The sequence below is a fragment of the Diabrotica undecimpunctata genome, chromosome 6 (genome assembly GCF_040954645.1).
Source record: "Diabrotica undecimpunctata isolate CICGRU chromosome 6, icDiaUnde3, whole genome shotgun sequence".
Classification (NCBI taxonomy): domain Eukaryota; kingdom Metazoa; phylum Arthropoda; class Insecta; order Coleoptera; family Chrysomelidae; genus Diabrotica; species Diabrotica undecimpunctata.
The window spans coordinates 155,776,997-155,801,261 of NC_092808.1; the positions used below are offsets into that span (position 1 = coordinate 155,776,997).

Sequence of the window (24,265 nt, forward strand, 5' to 3'; positions counted from 1 at the left end):
AACCCATCGTTACCCTTCATCTCAGAGTTGGACAAAGTAAAATATTTTTCATCGTCCATCACGATCAACTTGTTGACGAAATGCACTCGCCTTAACGCGCGGCAACATCTCGGAATTCTCTCTAATTGATCCTCTGTGTATTTTGGAGCTTTCCTTCTTTTCCGGTAGATAATATTGTTACTCGATAGGGTCCTGTATACTGTAGTCTTTCCAACATGAAATCTTCTGGCCAGTTTTCGCTGTGAGACCCCAATTTTGTTCTTAGCTGCTTCAATCAGTCTTGCCTCTCTTATATGGTTCAAAATCCGCGGTCGGCCACTTTTACGCAAGTTAACACATGGTATCCCTTCTTCACATTCTCTTATTGTGCGATAAATTGTCGATTTGCTTATGTTTTGATCTCGATAAATATTAACAATATCTCGTTTCGACATTCGCCCAACCATATTATAACACTTCGACTAATATCAATTTTATAAGACATTTTGCAGAGCACAAACCAACATATTCTGCTTTGTTTATTAAATGTCAATAACTGATGACATTTCAATTTCATGGATTAATTAAAAAAAGTGACCATATTATGATAACAACTTGCAAAACGAGACAGAGAAAGGGTCTGCGTCTGTCATTTACCTTCCATTCTTCCATCTGTGATGATGGCCTGCTGTTTCTGGACGAAGATCCTGGACCTAGCTATGAGAGGAATTTCAAGGAATTGTTAAGGTTTCAAATCGCATGAGATGAAACTCTTAAAGAACACCTATCCACAGCACCTTCCCGAGTAACATGCATTAGAAGCATCAGTCAAAATCAATTGATAACATGTGGTGAAGAAATAATGAGGTTCAAAGTGTCATATTTGACGAAAAGACCGACGTATCCCACGATTTCTCTAAGTTTAAGGTACATACATAATAATAACATTCGTAAAGACTGTGTCAATTCATTGACGCTTATGAGAACATAAAAATACTACTACTATCGGTTTACAGCGTTCTCCGACTCCTAACCTCCATTCTTCTCTATTTAACCATAGGCCTGGAGGGATTTCTCTTTTCTCTAGTTCTTTTTCAATTCCCTCTCTCCAGCTTCTTCTCGGCCTTCCTCCTTTTCTTCTTCCTTGTGGTGTCCACGTCAAAATCTGTTTCGGAATCCTATCATCTGGCATTCTCTGTACATGGCCGTACCATATTAACTGTTTTGTTTTTATGTCATCAACTATTGTATGCTTGACTCCCATCATTTCTGGTATTCTCTCGTTTGGTATCTGATCTCTTCTTGATTTGCCTGCTGCTCTTCTCCAGAAGTCCATTTCTGTTGCTAGTAACAGTTTCTCTGTTCTTTGTTTCATTGGCCAAACTTCACTGCCATATGTGATTACACTTTTAAGTATGGTGTTGTATATGAGTTGTTTGTTCGATTTAGATATTGTTTGGTTCCACAGAATGCCGTTCATCATGGATATGGCTTTTCTACCCTGTATGTTTCTGTCTTTTATAGCAGCATCGAGTGTTCCATCTTGAGTTATCTTCATACCCAGGTACTTGTATTCATCAGTGTCTAATTTCTACTTCATCGTCTAATATAATGGACTGCTTTGTCCCTCCAATACACATGGTTTCAGTTTTCTTAATGTTGACTTCGAGACCCCATTTGTTATATTCTTCTATTAGCTTCCGAGTCATGTAACTCAAGTCGTCATGATCCTGAGCAATCAGTATTTGGTCATCAGCGAAACATAAGGTGTACAATGTAGTCTCGTCATTGAGAGGGATTCCCATGCCATTACATTTTCTTTTCCACAGCTTGAGTGCTTTTCCAGATAAATTTTGAAAAGGGTAGGCGAAATACAGCAACCCTGCTTTAGTCCTTTCGTGACCTTAAATCCCTCAGATATCCTTGATCCAGTTTTAATTTTTGCAGTCGTTCCATTACACAGACTTTGGACTCTTTTGATAAGACCATGATTAATGTTGGTTTGCTGTAGGGTTGACCATAGTTTACTAAGGGTTTATGAGAACATAAAAATAATTAGTGAAAATCAAGAAAGAGGGAAGGGAAAGATAGAAGATCTAACTGGGAAGAAAGTTTTGGTAAGATCTTTACCGAAGTTAAAAAATTAGCAGACGAATTGGACGTTGAAGTGAAGTTACCTGGATTTGTGGGTAGACAAAGAGAGCCAAGCATCCAGGTGGTCCAGAAGTTACAGATGTTCAATTTCTTCTTGATCCTACTGTGCCGTCTTCTAACGAAGGTTGGCGATCACTTCTTTAAACGCTTCCCTATCCATTGTAACGTGAAATATCTGTTCAATACTAAGGTTAGTTCAATCTCTGATATTCCTCATCCAATATTTCTTCCTTCTTACCAAGCCTTTTATTTCCTCTACTCTTCCTTGCATGATGAAGTATGTGGCCCAGATACGACGTTTTTCTTATTTTAATTGTGTTCATAAGCTTTTTGTCATGTTCAATTCATCTTCGTTTGAGACTTTTGCTGTCCAAGGAATTTTTAGAATACGCCTATACGGCCACATTTCGAATGACTCTAATTTTTAACGTTTAATTTACATTTTATTATTTTTTAGTCAGTGCGGCTACAGCAGGAAGGTCCTTTTCTACGTTAAGAATAGTGAAGACTTGGCTGAGGGCAAGGATGGGGGAAACCCGATTCACGGATCTTTGCCTCCTTTATCTTCACCGAGACAATGAAGTAGACTTACTTACATACAACAGATACCGGTATTTGTGTATCGTGGAATATACTCAGTTTTAATAAAGGTTTTAAAGTTTGTTTAGCAGAAAATGGTTGACTTCAATTAGTGCGGTCGTAAATATTATCAAATTTATCTGACTTGGCCCATTGTTAAGACCTTGTACCTCAGGTAAACCATTGTTACCTGAAACCGGGCCTTTTATACTATTATTGGTTAACCCAGGATGTTTATAGTCTTTACTAATTGAAGTCAACCATTTACTGCTAAACAAACTTTAACTAAATAAACGTGGCGCGGATTTTGCTATTTTTTACTATTCTTGTGAGATCAATACAATTGATCACTTTCGTTGACCATTCGTAGTAAAATTTCCATTTTTACAGATCAATCTTTAAAACCTAAAATAAAATTTCAATTTAAAGTTGTGGCAACAAATATAGGGCATTTAAAATATGAATAAAAACGCAGAATTTTTTATTTTTTATTTCAACTTTAACGTGCTCGGCTACTATGGCCACTTACACAGGTACTATAACAAGAATTTTCATTACACAAACATTAAGTGTTACATTAAGAATATGTTACAATAATACGAAATGATAATAATATGTTATACAATGTCTAAATTAAAATCTAATTATATTTTTTGATATAAGTGTTCATCTCTAAGGAATTGTAGCACAGCTTTTATTTGGTCAGGGTTGTTTAGGATATCTCGTACTTCACTTTTGAGTTTGTATTGTAATCTTCTGGCCAAATGTTGATTGTATGTATATATATATATATATATATATATATATATATATATATATATATATATATATATATATATATACATATTCATATATACATATGTATATATGAATATGTTTGATTGTCAAATATGATTGGCAGATTTGACAGGAGGGACTGATGCTAGAGGACATTAGGTAGCCGTGTGTGAGTTTTGAATGTCCTATCCGAAGTCGTCTTATCACAATGAGATCTCGTCTTGAGAGGGCTGAATAGTCAAATGTAGGCTGACTGGTTATTGACGGTTGTATTTCGTGTAAGATCGAACGGTTAGAGTTAAAAAACGCAGAATTTAATGTTTTACATTGCAAACGATCGCCCGTCACGGGAAATGCCTCCAAGAAGACGGTTGTGGGTGCAGTTTAGAGCAGAAGTTTTGTTCTGTTGAAAAACGTACCAGTGTAATTAAAAAAAATGTTTTAAACGCTTTAGATCGTTTTTTGTGTGAAAGTTGAAATCCAGCGTTTTTTAAGCATATTTTAAATGCCTGACATTTGTTGCCAAAACTCAAAACTAAAATTTCATGCTACTAAGTTTTGAAGGTTAGGCTCTATAACTTATAGTAATCGAAACTTCATAGTGGCCAGTCAATGAAAGGGATAGATTGTATTGATCTCATAAGAATCATAAAAAATGGCAAAAATCGCGCCACGTTTTTTTATTTAACATCTTTATAAAATCTGAGTTTATTTGCAGCAAAATATAAAAATTGCATACGAAAGCTGAGCTCTTTACCTTTAAAACGCATCTTCATTTTTGTCGATAGGACACTTGAATCAAAAGATATCGAATTTTTACCGTCCAGCTGATATAAATGTTTTAACATTGATTTCGCGTGCGTAACTGACGTTCAAAATCGACGGTCGCTTTAAGCGTTGTTTTTAAGAGAACGGTTCATTCTACATAAAAAGTGCTAATAAACATTTTTGTTTAAAATTATCTCAGCAGCATTTTTTATTTAAAACATTTTTTTCTATGACGTAAAGATTATTGATAAATCGATTTTTTTGGCGTTTACCGCCTACGAGGAAGGTTTTAGGGGAAAAACCGGAGGTAAAAGTAGTAAATTTTTTTGCATCTTTTTTGGGGTCCCATAATTAAGGTTTAGTGGCATTTTCGCAAAAATGACGTTTAATATTTTCTATATTTTTTTATTACATATTATTATCACCAAATTTATCAAAAACAGTTGGTAGATACCTGTATCAACGAGTATCATGGAAAAATCGTTAATTTCCTTGTCTATTAAGACGCACAAAACTCTGCTGACCCTGAATGCATTCCCAAATGCACACCACTGTTGCGCATTAAATATATTGAAATGTTACTTTAAATTTTGATATTCACATTGTATTTTTTTGTCAAAACAAATGTGTGAAACAAAACTTTGGGGCCGAAAAATAAGAGATAGTGAAAAAACGTCAAATCGAAAAATAGGAATCTATCCAACTGAAAAGAATGTTCAAACTTTGAAGGCAATGACATTAATAAATCAATTCATAGCAAACACTTGGCAAAAAATTAATTAATTAAGTAGGCGCAATGTATTTAATAAAACAATTGTATAATTCAGAACGATACAAAACATATCATTAGATCACCAGATTCCAATATGAAAAGTTTCCAGGAACTGTATAGTTATAACAAAGTTCATTAACAAGGAAGTGTTAACTTTAATATTGTCTACCTTCATTCAAATACTGTTGAGAGCTTAAAGAACCGGTTTCTGTAAAAGGCTATAATTGAATACAGGTTAAATTCCTTCGTTGTAGTAAGTTTCGTAAAAAATGAATAAGTAGTCCCTAAATATATGTATAAAACTGTTTCACACAGGATTTATAAATTGAGTTTATATATATAATTTTATAAAAACAAAAATATACAAGGATATGACTAAGACAGATAGTAGAATGTGCTAAAAACTAACCTTTAAACAAACAAAAACAAAACAACTAATTTTCAGCTGCAAAACACGTGTTTAAAGTCTCATTGGACGATATTTTCTATTTTGTTTACGGACTTGTCGCACTTCGCGCTCAATCACACACCACAAGTAGTCTGAAAACGTGAAAACCAAAACTGAAGATAATCCCGGTGGCCGGTTTTTTATGTCAGCGCGCCGAATGGGGATTCCGATCTTTTCCACTGAATCAATTCGCTATTGCCATCTGAAAACGCGTCAAACGTGTTAGCGAAATAACTGGGCGAGTGGGCCGCTGGTTCGAAGTAGAGGTGTGCGGTTTAATGATAACTGTTATTGGATTGGATATTGCACAATATAATGGCTATACAGGATATATCGAAGACGTTTTATATAAAGGTAGAAGGGATTAAACTTCTTAAAATGTATCATGAGAAAGTGGTGGGATGCCCCAACAGCCTTGACTGTCTATACGTCATAATATAAGATCCATTCAAGACTATGGGAGAATAGTGAGCTTCTTGCATGATTTTGCACTAAATTACTAAGTAGAGGGTCCATGAAAACCAAAAATATCGGTAAGTATTTTAAGGAATTTAAAAGATATATCTTTATATAAAAGAGAAAACATACAAGGATGATGAAAACAAACAAAAGACTGAAATCTAGCTCTAACATTTGTCAAAAAATATTAAATATGTGAGATGTAAGGGATAGTAATGCGCAATGTATAGCCTCTTCGATCCAAATGTCAACCTCACCTGCCCGTGTAATGGTCTTGATCCTGACTATTCAGTGCATCTTGCCAGATAACAAATGAGGCTGTGACGTCCGAGAGATTGCAGGTATAAGCAATCCCCCCACTTACTGGCCAACGGCTTCGGGAGGATGAGCTGGTAAGTGGCAGGGCACTCCATTGTCCTAGGGTTGGGAAACTGGCCCTAAAGGCGGATGAGCTAAGACATTAGCCAACGGCATAAGAATACAGAAGGCAACGGGAAACCACTGTAATAAAGATCGTAAGATATCCCTAGTCGAATCATCATGAAATGAGAAGACAGAGTAATCAGACGTGTACTGATCATGGGTATCGGAGACCAAGATCTGACAGGAAATGAGTCAGGGCTTTTCAGGTCGTCAATCAGCGAAATCCCTACCAGAAAAAGAAAAAAGCAGACCGTCAATTTAAAATTGGAACGTGAAATGTGACCAGCATGTTCGAATCCGGAAAAACACAATGTAATCCAAGAAATGAAAAGAATTAACATCAATATTTTAGGAATAAGTGAAACCCGATGGAGAGGAAATGAAAAATGTAAAGTAAGAGACCATACGATATACTATTCGGGTATCAATGGCACACAACATCGACATGGCGTGGCAGTAATACTGAACAATGAAATCTCATATAATGTCCAGAATTTTCTACCTTTTTCCGAAAGAGTTATGCCACTACAACTAAAAACGAAAGACAGAAAAATAAACATAATTCAAGTCTATGCGTTTAACGACAAACGAGACAAAATAGATGACGAATATTTCGTTGAAGACTAGACCAGAAATAACAGAAAGTGAAGTAAAACACACAATTAAAGAAATGAAAACTGGGAAAGCAGTAGGACCAGACGAAATACCGACAGAAATACTGTAACTTATCGCCGACTACAATATACATATTATTGTCGAATTATTTAATATCATATACAGAACAGGTATATTACCTAAAGAAAGGATTCTATTAACATTCGTGACTATACCGAAAAAGAAAAACGCCAGACAATGTTGTGATCACCGTACCATTAGTGTCACATACTAAAAGTATTCCTAAAGATTATTAATCGTAGAATATATAAAAAGTTAGAACAAGACATTGGACAAACTCAGTTCGGATTTAGAAATGCTCAAGGAACCAGAGAACCAGAGATAAGGTTGTTGCAGAGGGTGAAGAATTTGGTCTGTCACTAAACATAAAGAAAACAAAATGCATGGTTATATCAAAGAAAAATATTAGATCTACACCTAAATAATAAGACGATAGAACGAGTTCAGAATCTTATATACTAAAACGCTAAGCCCTTTTCTTGTCCACTACTTTACTCAAAAACCATATTAGATAATTAAAATATTTTTTGGGAATATTATTAGTATTACGTATGAGATTGTCAAGATATACTTTTGGTACAAAAATTCACTTCCGGTTTTGAGATGTCCGGAAGTTAAAATTTACTTTAAGTTTTAGACCCCACAATGTATATATGGATCGAAAGGTCTCGTCGAGACGAATCTAAATATCTACTTCCGGTTGCGATCCAACACCGGAAGTGGCCCGAAACGCGCATAAAACGTCAAGATAGAGCAAATCTGACACCGGATTCGTGATCAGCATGCAAAATTAACTGCTAAATGATATCCATATCGACATTTGATGAACTAAAAATTGCATTCCGGTTTTAAGGTCGACTTCCGGTTTCGTTTTTATTAGTCAAATCAATAGAGAATTCAACGTAGAGTTCAAAAATGTAAGTTCACGAAATTATCATTTATAGTTTTTGAGTTATTGATAAAAATATTTTTACTTCCTGTCATTGTATATATTGTATATTTTTCTCGCAAAATAAAAATTTTATTTAAAAAACTCGATGTCGAGTTGGTCCGCTAGTTATAATTATTTAGGGGCAAACATTAATGAAACAAACGATTATACCAAAGAAATTAGAGTTAGAATAGAAAAGGCTAGAAGTGCATTCTATAATATGAAACAAATATTATGTTGTAGAGACCTCAATCTAAATCTTAGAAAAAGAAGTACTAAAGTGTTATGTATTTTCTGTTTTTTTTTGTATGGTGTGTAGACATGGACTTTAAATAAATAACGTCTCAATAAATTGGAAGCATTTGAAATAGGGACATATCGAAGAATGCTGAGAATCTCCTGGACAGACAGAATAACCAATGAAGAAGTACTAAGAAGAATAGAGAACAGCAGGGAGATACTGGAATCCATCAAAATAAGAAAACTACAATATCTGGGTTAATACGTGGTGACAGATATGAATTCCTAAAACTAATAATGCAGGGAAAGATTCAAGGAAAGCGCAGCATAGGTTAAAGAAGAATGTCCTGGCTGAGAAACCTCAAAGTGGTTTGGATGCAGCTCAACTAAACTCTTTCGGGCTGTGGTGTCAAAAGTTAGAATAGCAATGATGATTGCCAACCTTCGTCGCGGAGATGGCAAGTAAAGAAGAAGAATTAAATATATTTAAAACTCATATACTGTATACTCAAATATCCATATGTATCAGTTCCAAAAAATTCACAAATGCTCATCTCTACCGCTGAATAGGAGAAGGGGCCATTGGTAATCTATTTACAGCACACTTGAAGACACAAGAAACGTGGCCGTGGCCAGAAAGGCACTACGCAATTCAAACCTAGAGTTTATTGGATATTCATATTTTACTCTTGTATTCAGGTTGTTTCAGCTCAATCGATTAGCAGTCGGGTCAAATCATGCAGCGAACCTGTAGGGAAGAGTGGGTCACAACGGATCATTTTTTCGCTCTAAATTATCACAAAATCACTGTTCTCCCAAATCAAGTTGACTATAGTTAAAAAAAACGGTATTTATTGGCGAATAATACACAAATTTACAAACTAGTATTTAAAAAAAATTACAATGGGTTTGTTTTATTAGTTTTAGTTATATTAGTTTTATTAGGGGAGCAGTACTAGTACTGTAACCTTAGGATTTCGGCAGTGGCGGCTTTTGGGGGTAGGCAGGATAGGCCGGGCCTACCCAATAATTTTAAGAGCTTTAAAATTGAAAAACTTATATTCAAAAATTATGTTAATGCATGTAAATAACTTTTAAATGTACTAAATCACTCAATACATTAGCGTCCGTTAAAACAACTATGTTATTATATTACCACAGAAAGCATCGAATCGTATTCAGGCATTTTAAATATCATTGATAGGCCCGATCGGAACTGGCCGACCCAGCTCACATAAGATCCCCGTACAAAAAGCGTTTAAGCAGCTTGCCGGACAACGCTTTATATTGTCGTGTTTATGCTTGCTGTTTAGGTACCAGACGATCGGGCCTACATCGACCATCGTTGTCCCTTGTAACGTAATTATCGAATTGTAATATAAATTTTCTTTTAAATTATGATAAAAAAATATGTAACATAAAAAAATCACATTTGCGTGATTTCTATATCGTCCGATTGTATGCAAGTTATATATGTGAGATTGTTTTATAACTGATACATAAAAATGAGTTTTTATGACGCTTTACTGGGTTGCGGTAATAGTAATGTTGATAGTGATTGTTTGAACATTGTTGTTTCACTATTGGAATCGCCATTATCTAGAACTGAAATTGATAGATAAAAAAAATTATGATGAATGAAAGGCCTACTCCAACATTGCGTATATTGACTATATTGTTGGCCGTGTTTGTTATTTTCTAATAAGAAATGTGTATGGAATTGTGAAGAATACTTTGATTTAAAAAATATGTCTGCCTCCTTAAAAAATCATTCCAGTTGCAAGGAACATTTAAGTAATTTCCTGTTCTTTAAGGATGTACAGAGGAGTGCGTTTTGTGTTCGCGATTTGCTAGATGAAAAATCAAAAATCGCAAAAATTAGATACAACGCAGAAGTTAAAATGAACAGAGAAATCATTAAAAAATTAGTTAGGGGGGAGGGTTCATGACTCCGTGACCCCTCCCTCTGGATCCGTCACTGATTACACATAGCTATATGTAATTTGCTGGCTTGGCCTACCCAAAATTTTACCACACCAGCCGCCACTGGATTTCGGTAAGACTAGGCTGCAACCCTAGCAGTTATCCATTGAGTTGAATGCGTCTAGTATTTTTGTGTTTTTTATAAATACGATCATATTAAAGTGTCATCCATCGACCATGTAACTTATGTATATTCTGCTTCGAAAGAACTTTGCTTTGTTTTCTTTTTTGTTTTGAAAGTGCATGAGAAACTGGTGACTGAGTGTTTTGGAGAAACCAAGAGTTGTTTGTTGTGGGAATTTCCGTAGGTAAATTACTTTGATCGCTTAAAGTTGATGTTTCGTAGTGTGGTCTTTTATAAGAATATGATCAGGTTGAATAAGTTATCTATCAGGTTTATGATAGGTTACTTATTATCTCGCTTCCGCAGTTAGCAAATGGGAGCATTATTAGGTTTTTGGGGGAGAAGGAAAGCTATTTTGCGAAATCTGTTGAATATGGCGTTCATAGGTATTCTTCTTCTTCTATTTATATTATGCCTTTTATTTTTCGTAAAGCAAAAGTTCTAGAATCTTGAAAGTTGGTATAGATAAGTCATCGATTCTTGATGGGTTAGGGGTAGGATTTCGTGTGGGAGGCCTTGTAACCAGGACGCCCACATGACAAGCACTTTGCTTATAAGAGAGCCTCTGTAGTCCATCAGAGCGCTATCGGGGGGTAAGTGGATGGTCTGGAGCATTGGAGCGGGGTCGAATGATTCTTATTTACGCGAGTTAATGCTCCTCACTCCAATGAATTGCATCACCCTAATTTAATACTTAAAGGCTGTGTAAGTCTCTCGGGCTGGGTTAAAACTATTGCTTGCTTGCACAACCCAACCCCCAAATTCGTACACACAGAAAAAAAGAGGATCCTAGATAAAATGAATGAAAAAGCGTACGGAATTTTCAACAAACTAAGAAATCATCCGAATGAAAGCTTAAGCAACTTGACGACCTACGGTGAAAACATACCGGCAAGGCACACAAAAAACCAGACACCAATTAGTATGGTCTTAAACTGGGCATTCACGTTCCGACTTGCGGTCCCACTTAGTAGGACTACTAGTTGAATATTCGTCTCCACTCACGTTCCGACTTACTATCCAACTTCAGTTCTAGTTTGTTTTCACGACGGTCTACATCGCTTAACCAAAAAATGTATCGAGTAAACACTAAGCGTTACTACTAAGCAAAATATAATTAGGAGGAGGAAATCGTTATCAAAATATTCCGAAGTTGAAGTCGAAACGTCAAATAAATTTAATTTCTAACTAATATTCAGGCTTATTTCCAATTAAAATCGTAAATTTGCATAAGATGTCACAACTTCTTAAAACTTGAACTTTGAAAAAAAACTTATTCTTGAAAATAACTTCAGAACAATAAAGAAACAGTTACTTCTACTTGTAGTACAACTATGATTTAATTTTCGTTGTTTGTTGATAATTCTTCTGTAGCCAATCCGGAGTGTTGGAAATTGTACCTGTATGGGAGTGTTCGAAATAGATCTACGGAAAGGAAAATGATTTGCCCTAACAAAAGTAGATGTTGATGAAGAATCGTGTATTTTAATAAAAGTAATTTTCGTGCAATTGAAAGTTTATTTTTATTAAATATTTGCGAACTAGGGATCTTTGCGTAAAGTAATTCATAGAAATCTCATGCGTAACAGGTGCCAAAGTTAACTGACTGAGAAAATTTTCGATCCGACTTCACCATTCACGCTCCCACTTCCTCGCCAGTCGGAAGTCGGACCTTCAGGTCGTCCCTCTAGATGTTCCGACTCGTACCACTAGTTGTCCAACTAATCCAACCAGCCCACTCACGGTCCAATTGGAACGTGAATGGCCTGTGAACTCGAAGGATTATAGAATACTATAGATATGGGAGAATACATAGTAGAAAACGGGACTCAACGAAATGACACGGCACTGGACCTAAGAAGTGAAGTAGTTAGAATAGATCAGTCAATAAAGTTTAAAAAATTTAAAAATAGATACACGAGTATACTATATAATTAATACTACTTCACTTCAGTTCAGTAGAGTTTTAGGCTATCGATAAGAGAACAAAATTTTTTTGCACTAATACCCTAGAGAGAACAATCGCGATTCCTGATCATTGAGGCCGTGCACCGTTAGGTACTGGCTTGGTGACCAGACCCTCCGGATAGTCGGTTGGTCACCTCGAAGATTAAAAAACAAATAAAGCCTCCCCAACGTTATGTCTGTGATTAGGGAGGGGTGGTGGTAGCTTGGGGGTCAGGGAGGTACCGTCTCTACGAGACGTGACATCTTTGATCTTCGGATAAGAGAACACCTTACTCCGAAAATCTCGTGTCCCCTGGAGCTGGGATTTACTTTGTTGTTTGTTTGTCTCAGGAAGTGCAGCAACAAGCTATATCTTCGATCGTTTCTCATAGCATGGCCAAGACATTCTTATTTGCGCTCTTTGATTGCGTTAATTATCTCGCATTCCTTGCCCATTCTACGTAGGACCTCATATTAGTCACCAACTCGATCGTGGGGGAGCGATCTTCCCATGAAATTTTTAAGATGCGTCTGTAGCACTGCATCTCGAACTTTCTTAAAGAAACTTCGGAAAGTGTCCACGCCTCTATTCCGCATAAAAACGTAGAAAATACATAGCATCTCATGACAAAGATTTTGGTACCAAGTAGTAAATCGTGACTTCTGAAAAGAGACTTCATATTTACGAACGCTAATTTTTTAGAAGGTAGTAAAATTTACGAATGTTTGGTGTATTTGTAATTATTTTTAAACTTTATAGATTGATTTTTCATGAACATATGCAATTTTGATAATTTTACATCTTATTTGTCAAAAAAGAAGTATCTATATTGAAGCAACATTCGTGTTTTTCCTTATTTTAAGTTCTTTATTTATTTATTTATTAAAAAAAACTTACAAACACCACCTAGGTAGTAATTACATGTAAGAGTGCTCATTACTTGGTATAAAAATATACACACAAAAAATACAATATACACACAAGTACAAAATAAAAACACAGAAAGTAAAACACATTAAAAAAAAAGACGCAAGTTAATAAAATTTTAAAATTCAGTCCATTCCATTACTTATTTATTCATAACATTTTTTAATATCCCTTACACTAGAAGTAAAGAGGTCTATATCAGAGATCTTTATTAACTCATTACACTGATATTGCATATAGTTTATTATTGCACAAGAATTATATGGACTACAAGAAAATAGGTCATTACTGTTTACCCTTAGGTTGACCTTTGGCACATGAAACCTAATAAAGTTGATCAAACCACATGTCTTATATTTAACATTGTTAATGACATTATGAATAAACACAACACAATGCATGTTTCTTCTTTGCTCTAATGACTGCAAGCCAAATATTTGAAGCAACTCTTTTGATGGCGTAAGGTGAGTATATAATACACATTGTATTTCTTAAGGTATAAATACCTTAGAAATCTTTTTTGTACCTTTTCTATATGATTAATATGAACTTTGGCCTCAGGAGTCCATACCACTGATGCATATTCCAAGTTTGGTCTGACTAAAGCGTTATATAGTCTAATGGTTGTGTTTATACTAAAGTGTTTGGAGTTTCTTATTACAAATCCCAATATTTTGTAGGCCTTATTAACAATATTTATATAGTGTTCATTAAATTTCATGTTAGCCTGTAAGTATATTCCCAGATCTTTACATTTGGTTTTCCTAGATACTACACAATTGTCAATTCTATAATTATTTTGAATGTAGTCGATTTTGCGAGTAAAAGATATGACTCCACACTTCTTAATATTCAAGATCATATTGTTGTCCCTAAACCATTCCACAACTGAGGTCAGGTCCTGCTGTAGTAACTGACAATCATTTGAAGTATGTATAGTCTTAAAAAGCTTAAAATCATCAGCATAGATCAAACTAGAAGAAAATTTAAGAGATTGCGGTAGTGAGTTGACAAAAATTAAGAAAAACAAAGGTCCTAAGTTGCTCCCTTGGGGGACACCAGATGTAGCCTGAAATATATCTGATAAACACCTACCAATTTTGACTCGTTGAAACCTTGAATCCACATACGATTTTATAAATGTACAAGCATCATGCGAAAAACCAAACTCATTCAATCTCGATAAAAGAATGCCATGGTCAACCATATCAAAGGCCTTTGAGCAGTCAGTCATTATTAAATCTAATTGGAGTTTATTATTTATTGCCTCACTAGCAAAATTAGACAGAATGCACAGATTACTAGTTGTGGATAACCCAGGCAAGAAACCATGTTGTTCTGGAGCAAAATCATTTTCAAAATTTTTCAGTATATTCATATAGAGAATAGATTCAAATATTTTAGGAAGTGAATTAAGGATACTTATAGGACGATAGTCTTCTATATTGTTTCTATTACCTGATTTAAAAACTGGAGTAATGGTAGCCTCTTTGAGTTTGTCTGGAAAGGTGTTAGTTTTAAGAGATAGATTAAATAAATGTGATAATGGCTTTTGAAATATATCAGAACATCCTTTAAATATACAGGCAGGGATATTATCACTACCTGTGGCCTTTTTTGGCTTTAATTTTTTTTATACTAACCTTCACATCTTCTTCACTAATAACTGAAAAGTTAAAAGATCCCTGTGAACTACCCTGATGTGTGGATGATACCTGATAAATTGTTGAGCTAAAATGATGAGAGAAAGCCATGGCAATATCCTTAGGGCCTGTATATGTATGATCATTTAAAGACATCTCGTGAGGAAAACCGCTGGTTTGTCTCCTACTTCTTATGAATGTCCAAAAACTATTTGGGTCATGCAAAATGTTATCTTCAATATTATTTTGATGCTGCATAAATTCATTTTTGATTTGCTTTTTAATAGTATTTCTAAGACTCTTGAATTTATAGTTATCGATAGCACTAGCTTTCCTTATTTTTATATGTTTGCTTAATTTGTTTTTTTGTCTGATTTTTTTAATAAGGTCTATACTAAAATAAGCTGGATATTTCTGTTTTTGTCTATTTTTAATAATTTTTTTTGGGATGGCTTGATCAATGCAGTCATACAATTTATCGTAAAATTGATTAATACAATCTGTAGCAGTTATACAATTATACATATCTGACCAGTCAGTGTCCCTTATTAATTGATACAGAAGATTAAATTGTCCCCCCTGGCATAATCATACCTATAAGACTGTTGTATATTACTCTCAGTGTATGAATTATCTTTATATTCTAGTAACATTTCTAGTGCCGGGTGATAATAATCTTCAGGTACCAAAGGAGACCCAGACCTAGTTAGATTGGTTATGGATATGTTTGACAGTATAAGATCAAGCAGTTTATTTTTACAAGTTGAAATTGTATTATATTGATTTAAATTGTTTAGATTTTGAAATTCTCTAAGCAAGCTGCTCTTTTCACAACTTAAGTTAATAAATCCAGGAATATTAAAATCTCCAAATATGATAATATTAAAATTTTCTGACAATACTTGGTTATAAAGTTCTTCATAAATATCTAACCTTATACCAGGAGGTATATATACACAGGAGACATAAAATGAATATGTTTTAAACCTTACCTTAAGTAACAAGCACTCAACAATTATATTACAATTAACTTTAATACTTTCTACAATAAATTTCTTTTTTAATGCTACCATAACTTCACCACCCAATGTCTTGCCACTGGCCCTATCTTTGCGGAAGACTATGTAGCGGTTATCAAAAAGTTCTTCATCAGAGATTCCATCTATAAGCCATGTTTCAGTTAATAGGATTATATCAAACTCTTCACTAAGAACATTGGTATATAGGTCACTTGTTTTAGTGCGTAGGCCTCGTACATTTTGATAGAAAATGTTTAGATTTTGGGTCTGCAGTGTTTGTATCATTAATTCTGATTCTGAGGATCCATCTGCCTTGTTGGCATCCTCGTTTTTACTAAAACCTCCAGATTTTAATCTACTCAAATTAATATTTTTTTTTTTTTTGTTTTCTGCTTTAAAATTTTGTTTTTACCAATAAACATCGAATGCATGCCAGATCATGACTCATGTTTTACAAAATAATTTTCTGCATACAAAATTTTTGTACAATGTATTATCAGGCCTATGAGTATATCGTTTTACACTTTTTGAAGGTTCGAGATGGTTTCTTCATTCATTAATATTTTTCACTTCTCTGTTGTATTCCTATTTTTGATGTATTATTCCACTGGTTTCGTCTATCCTCCTATCCTATCGTTAATCAGATTATTGTTTCTGGTAGTATATACTGCACTGCAATCTTAATAGCTTCTCGCTTTTTCTCGCTTGCCCTCTTTGTCTCTCGTAAAGTCTAAATTAAGGGTCGGTGAATGTTTGACATTAGTTTCTCTGATTTTTTACTTTTTAACACCTGTTTCGTTCAGAACTAGGTGAACTCTATTCTCATTTTCCCATGCGAGTCTACATATTTGAGATCTATTGAATTTTCTCTTTTTAGTTATTCATTCAGAGGCACACTTCTCGTAGGACGTCCAAATTTTTCTTTTTTGAATTATTTTTCCAGAAAAACCAGTTATTAAAAATAAAATAAAAAATGATTTTATTTACTTACACAGTACAAAAAGAAATTTACAAAGATAAATTTTTTTATAGAAGTTATTAAATAAATTAAAACTTTATAGATAAAAGTAAAGTAAGATTAAAAAAATGAATAAAAACAAGTTTAAAATACTAGCCAATAACAAAATCACTTTTATATCAAATATTTCATTCTATTGTAAGCTAAATTAACTTTATTTTTGGATAAAACAGTACCAAAGCCAAATTGGGTACTTGTTGATCTTGAACGCACAACTTTGGGCGTCCAACGTGGGGAATGATCGTAAGAAAGTATTTTGGTACACACAAAAAAAATGAATGTTTTCATTCGTAAAATTTCGTTGTTATTGTAAACAAAACTAAAAAAATTTGAAAGAATCTTATTAGGCACTTTGTCGTCTTCCAGAATGTTTTGGCGATATCTTTCAACTCCAGCAAATCAAAGTAATTTGCTCTTACATAAAATACAGGCCAGTAAAACAAACTAATGTAATAAGGTGATCAATAAGGAAAACAAAACAGATATTCTTGATAAGTTCAGGTCTTCCCTGAACGCAATTTATTGGCAATTCGTTTTCATCTAAGGATCATTCATCTATTCCAAAAAAGCTCGTCTATCACGTCTTCGTTTTCATATAAATTAAGTCTCTCCTTCAGGATGATCAGCCAATTCCGGCACCTTAAACAAATCCAACATACGCTGAATGGTCACAGCATTTTTTTCCCAGTTTTGAGCGTTTGAAGTTGTCGCCTGATGTATATTTTCTTCTATGGTGTTTTTCATCAGAAACTTGTGTATAAAGGTATTTCTGAAACAGATACAAACTAATGAAACGATGGAAACTAATGAGGGGAGGTTAAAAAGTTGGTATACTTTTAATGTCGATTGTCTAAAATAATTTTTTTTTAATTTTAAATATCATTACCTTTTCTGTCCTATTCGGTCAATTCTCCCAATTGCTTGTAGTTCATCCGCAGGATTTAAAAGAGGTTCGGCGAACATAACGTGGTTAGCTTCGATTAGATTTAGACCTTTCGATCCCAACTGCACTGGTAAGAGAAGTACTGTAATATTTTTGGCAGGATCCTAAAATATTATTTAGTTTTCAGTATAAACATTACGACAACTATAGAGAGTTCCACTTTAAGAAAATAACATTAGGCTTATGGAGATCAGTGTTGCCAAAACTCTCAGGCATGTGGTTTACTAGATTGTCGATATATTTTTCGAATTTCCATTTTCAATTAACATTTAACTGTCAGAACAACTGAAGAACCACAAAGCCTTCATATCATTATGTAGTCTCAGAGAACGACATAAAATCGCTGACATACGCACACCGTATTATTTTAAGTTGCAATTATGCATTCCAAGCGGTCCGTTTATTTGCTTTTAAATCTTTAATAGCCGGCAAAGTGCATGATTTAACTAAGCAATATTTTCTACTGATTTCTATAATTCATGGTATATGATATTCTTACCGAAAAACAAATAAACTGTCGTTACTATAATTAAAATAAGATAAAATAAAGTTATCTTTTGTAAATACTATTTATTTAATTAAAATCATTTTCTCTACTTTTCATCTCTTGTTTCGAATGGGCACTTTTGGTCAATTACGTTAAAAAACATTAATTTAATTCATGTCTGTGAAAACGAAAATACAAATTATACAACCGTGAATAGTGCTTGTGTTCATCGTGGCATCGCCGCGCTTCTATCGTCCATAGGAAATACATGGCCCTATCTCCGCAATGTTATTTTCTTAACGTGAAACGCGCTATAGATGAGATTCAATTATTAGATAATAATATGTCTCTACGATATTTGTCCTAACACTAGTTCAACAATAAATGAAGGTACAAGGCTCAAGAAGATATTATCCTTGGCATTCCTCTTCTTCTCATTTCAGTCAAAGGTCTGGTTAGTACTTCCTTTGTCACTCTATTACAAAAGCACTCATCAATATCAATAATAGTAATCTAAAGAGTCAAAGTTTACATATTTTTTCAACGAATCGGTCAGAGAGTTGATCAAAAGTGAAGAATTTTGAGTGACAGTTACCGAAGAAGTAAATAATCAATCACCGGAAGCTTTTATGACGTCAGAGGATGGCGTTACGACAGTTTTTGTCAACTGGAATATTGGGTAGTTGACCAAAATGAATATTTTTGGATGGTAAAGATAGTGCAAACACTCCTGACCATGGAGCTGCGCGAAAGCGGAGTAAAAATTCACGTAAAGGAAAAAAGGTTCTATTGTAAACCAAATTTCGTCTACTGCGCCGTGGTCAGGAGTGTTTGCACTATCTCTACTGGCTGGAGAAAGGAATTAACAATGATTGCTGGCATGTAGAAAGTCAGAGGATAGCGTGAAGACGTTTTTTCAACGTATTGGTCAAATAGTTTTGAGTTATAGTGATCGAAGAATTAAAACATCGACAGTAAACAATCATTTGAATGATTTTTTGCTCTCTCCATACCATAGGCACTGCAAATCTAAAAGCTTTTTTTCTTTCTTCGACCACTTCCTTAAGTCCTCCACACAACATAACATACACTGTGAAGAGCCCAACCTTTGTTTTTGTTACCAATTTTCACACCAAAATATGCAAAATACACCTTTTTTACAAAGTCAGTAATGTTCCTCTGATGTTTTTTAATATCAAAATCACAACATATGTAATAAAATGTATTTGGATAGTTTTTACAACCGCGAATAGCCATACTTAAAATCGTATGAATCTAACACTGAAAAGTAAGGTTATGTTTATTAGAATAAAGGAACTATACAGCTGTTAATGAAGAGGAAGAAGAACAAAGAGTGTTGTACAATTCATTAACAGTACTACCAACCAAGTAACATTAGATTTCTCTGCTCGTTAAACAAAATAAAATGTACTTTAATCAAATGAAAGGCAGATATCGAGCACAGTTTATTAATTAAATCTTCCCCAAGTACTATCGCTTCCTAAAGCATCTTCTAAGCCAGTGGTTCTCAACCCCAGTGGTTCAGAGGGGGGCGCCCCCTTCTGAAGGGGGCGTGAGAGAATTTCAGGGGAGGCGTGAGGGTACAAAGAAAAAAAAAATAAAAATTAAAAAATATATATTTTATTAAAAAACACAATATTTTGTATTTCGTATTTTTATTTTGTGTAGAAATATTTCTTTATTTAAGCGTGATTAAAATCATTTTACTCAAACCACACAACCTGAGTTAAACACTGTGTATGGCAACATCGTAGGAGCGCAAAGTATATTTATCAACACTGTATTGCAAGCACTCCTGGCTCCAGTTCAGTGACTCCGTCTCTGTGCTGTTTGTAGCAATCAGTGTAATCGTTATTTAGAGGCTACTAGAAGTATAGTGGACTAACCCACAAATTGTCAGTTTTAATTTTAACGTACCATTCAATCGGTAAAACAAACATCTATCGAATGCAGAGTGGACCAAGACACCTTCAGTACTTGATTGTTAGATGGCAGCATTATACTACTTTTAGCGTTTAATTTATTTCACGATCTTAGAAATGCAAAGTGGACTACGTGCGCTTAGTCCACTTTGCATTTCTGTATGGTGTAGTGCTCTTTTACTGTTTTCCCGATTGGGAATACTGTGGATTACATTAAGATCTGAATATTGTGCAAATTGCAGATTCATTGTGAACGTAAATATCTTAAGTACAACGAGCTCTATCGAAGGTGGGTAATAGCATTTATTATTTTATTATTAAGTAAGAAATAAATAGAAATAAGGTTATACCTAAAACTATTTTTTTTGTAGGTTATGTTTATATTAATTTTGTGGAGTTTCAGTTATATGTTTCGATTTGATGAAAACTCTACCCACCCCAGTATTAACAACTGGAATTTGTTACTATAAAAGACAGTTGTGGACCTACTGCTTCAGTATTCACGATATGGGTACTAATAACTCGTATATGTTCACTTGGAATGAAACAGTGGCTTCAAGAGGACCTCAAGAAATAGGGTCTTGCATTTTGTATTACTTTAAAAATTTCGTCACTTCAAGAAAAGTCATAATGTACTCCGATCAATGTGGCGGCCAAAACCGGAATATAAAGATGTCAGTACTGTGCAATTATATTACTTGCTCTCCAGAATACACAGTGGATGAAATACATCATAAATTTTTGGTGAGTGGCCACTCTTATTTACCATGTGACCAAGATTTTGGTTTGATTGAGAAAGAAAAAAAGTTTCACCCCATATTTAAATACCTACTGACTGGCAATCCGTAATACAAAATGCAAGAAAAAAATCCATTTAAGATTATAGAGATGACTACATCTGATTTTATTTCTACCACGGTCCTAGAAAGTCAGATCACAAACAGAAAAATTTCACAATCAAAGTCTAAGGTTGAATGGTTGAAAATTCAATGGCTATGGTTCACCAAAGAACATCCGAATAAAATACATTACAAGTACTCCAATAATGATGACGCACACTTTGAGGTTGTTGATATAAGTAAACCAAAAACTCTTCTACCTGCAGTAAACAATAATTTACCCATATTATACCCCACTGGCAATGTGATAAATGATGCCAAAAAGAAAGACCTACTTCAACTGATGGAATTTATTCCTCCGGTGCATCATAATTTTTATACAAGTATTCAATCATCGACAGTTGCAACCGGCGGACAGCTGTTAACTGATAATGCATTGAATGAAGATGATGACTGAATTTAATGTTTTTTTTAGTTTGATGTAATATTAGTGTTATCAATATGTTTGAACAATAAAAACTTCCTTATTTCATACTATTGCTTTACTGAATTTGGTACAACTGCAGTTCAGCAAAGTGGACTAACCCAAATTAAAATTGGAATAACTGTCGCTACTATACATTTTGCGGTACTAAATAATTACTATGCCTCATTTGATACATACTAAAATAAGTGGGAATAAAAATATTCCGAAACTAAATCATAAAGCTAAATGAAAATTTTGTTCCATTTTTAAACCCATTTATCTCCATTCATTCAATTTGGGCTTAGTCCACTATGCTTCTACTAGCCTCTTAATAACAGAGTGATTGTTTGTGAATTATTGTGTTGTGTAACAGCTTTGAAAATGGCTAAGTCACTTCCAAAGAAAAGATTGTATTCAGACCATTATATCAAGTATGGTTTTACCTTTATGGACAAAAACAGCAGTCATTTACCTCACTGCAATGCTGTTCTTAGTAATGATGCAATGCGCCCCGGACGTTTGTGGCGGCATCTTATTACAAACCATTCTTCTTTGAAAGATAAAGGTCCAGAATTTTTTATTGCCAAAAAAAAAGCAGCCTAAAACGTATGAAACTTGACTCTACTGCAAATTTTCGTGTTGATAATGAGAAAGCTGTGGAAGCATCATACAAAATAGCATTTTTGATAGTTAAAGACAAGAAATCACATACTATTGGTGAGTCACTAATTAAACCTTGTTTACTTACTGCTTGTAGTACCGTACTTAGTGAAGACAGTTGTAAGAAAGTAGAAAAAATTTCTCTCTCAAACGACACAGTAAAACGTAGAATTGATGACATGGCTCTGGATTTGAAAAATCAACTATTGCAAAAATTAAAAGGTTCACCGTTTTTTTCTTTGCAGTGTGACGAAACAACTGATATTTCAAAGCATGCACAGATTGTTTTACTGTCGATTTATTGACAGAAAACGGTTCCTGGAGGAAATATTGTTTACAACATCTCTTGAAACAACAACTAAAGCCATTGACACATTTTCTGCTTTTGAAGATTTTTTAGTAATCAATGAACTACTATGGAAGAAAGTAATTGGCATATGTACTGATGGGGCCCAAGCCATGACAGGATGTCGATCTGGATTTATGGAATTGGCAAAAAAGAAGAACCCTAGGATAATTGGTTCTCACTGCATTATTCACAGACAAGCTTTAGCTAGTCAGACTTTACCTGAACCTCTCAACGTCACATTAAACTTAGCAATTAAAATAGTTAACCACATCAAATCCAGCGCATTAAACACTAGGCTCTTTCAGGCACTATGTCAAGAACTGAATAGTGATCAGAAAACCCTCCTGTTTCACACAGAAGTCCGGTGGTTATCCAAAGGAAATATGCTTGCACGACTATTCAATTAGAAGTCACAAGTTGAAATTTTGTTAATGACTTCAAAACAAGAAGATCTTCACAGAAGATTTACAAATGATAAAAATATCTTTTACTTGGCTTATTTGTGTGAATTTTCTGAGACACTTAATGTCCTGAATCTGAAGCTTCAAAGCCGTAAAAGCCTCTTAAACACTTAAGATGCAATTAAGGGGTTTATAGAAAAAATATCGCTTTGGCAACGCCGCCTTCACAGTTCCAAGCCAAACTTTTCCTCTTTTCCTAAACTGAACGACCTCCTCGATGATATACAAACTTCCACTACATCTACCATAGTTTCGGATTTGAAAGACGTCATATCACGGCATTTGGAAGAACTGAAAAATCAAATTCGAAAGTACTTTCCAGATGTTAGCTCGGAAAACTGGGAATTTAAGTTGACAAGAAATCCTTTTCATATCGAAGTTGACATTCTTCCAGTTAACCTTCTTCTTCTTCTTCTTCTTCTTCTGGTTCCTATCCGTTTCGGATGTTGGAAATCATATTGGCAATCATGACCTTGCTCGCTGCGGCTCGAAACAGCTCCGTTGAGGTTTTCTTAAACCATGTTCTTAAATTCCGCAGCCATGATATTCTCCTTCTACCGGGTCCTCGCTTACCTTTGACTTTACCTTGCAATATAGACTGCAGCAGGGAGTAACGGTGCTGATTTTTCATAACGTGTCCCAGATATTGCAATTTTATGCGTTTGATCGTAACCACAATCTCTGGTTCCTTCTTCATTTTTTCTAGAACTTCCTTGTTCGTGATCCTTGCTGTCCATGATATTCTCAGCATTCTTCTATAAAGTCACATCTCAAATGATTCAAGTTTTTTAATAGTGGTGTCTGTGAGCGTCCATGCCTCCGCCCCGTACAACAACACAGAGAAAACATAGCATCTCAAATGTCTCATTTTTGTATTTAGGGATATGTTGTGACTTTTGAAGATGGCGTTCATTTTGTTAAAGACCGTTCTTGCCTTTTCTATGCGGCACTTTATTTCCTGTACATTGCTCCACTGTTCGTTTATAATAGTTCCCAGGTAGCAATACTGTTTTACTCGCTCTATCTGCGTCCCATTAATGTATAGATGAGCCCCATTTATATTCTCCTTGCTGATAATCATTTGTTTCGTTTTGTGGGTATTAATGTTTAGTCCGTACTGTTGACTGTACTCGTTTATTCTGTCCATTAGCCTCTGAAGTCCCTCTAAACTATCTGCTTTCACCATGGTGTCGTCGGCATATCTAACATTGTTTACTCTTTCACCATTTAGAAGGATGCCTTCGTCTATT

The 24,265-nt window shown here is 34.5% G+C and overlaps 2 protein-coding genes across 2 annotated transcripts in view; both read right to left on the reverse strand.

Moving 5' to 3' along the window:
* Positions 1–5,763, reverse strand: part of LOC140444182 (2-acylglycerol O-acyltransferase 2-like) — a 45,098-nt gene extending 39,335 nt beyond the window's left edge. The window contains exon 1 of the mRNA XM_072535900.1: positions 5,439–5,763. The gene's annotated coding sequence lies outside the window, so the exon portion shown is untranslated. The remainder of the gene's footprint in view (positions 1–5,438) is intronic.
* Positions 5,764–16,847: 11,084 nt separating this feature from the next.
* Positions 16,848–24,265, reverse strand: part of LOC140444183 (E3 ubiquitin-protein ligase SHPRH) — a 47,130-nt gene continuing 39,712 nt past the window's right edge. Inside the window, exons 17-18 of the mRNA XM_072535901.1 lie at positions 17,754–17,914; positions 16,848–17,636 (exon numbers count right to left, since the gene is read on the reverse strand). Coding sequence (XP_072392002.1) covers positions 17,468–17,636; positions 17,754–17,914 — 330 coding nt within the window. The 3' untranslated portion in view covers positions 16,848–17,467. The remainder of the gene's footprint in view (positions 17,637–17,753; positions 17,915–24,265) is intronic.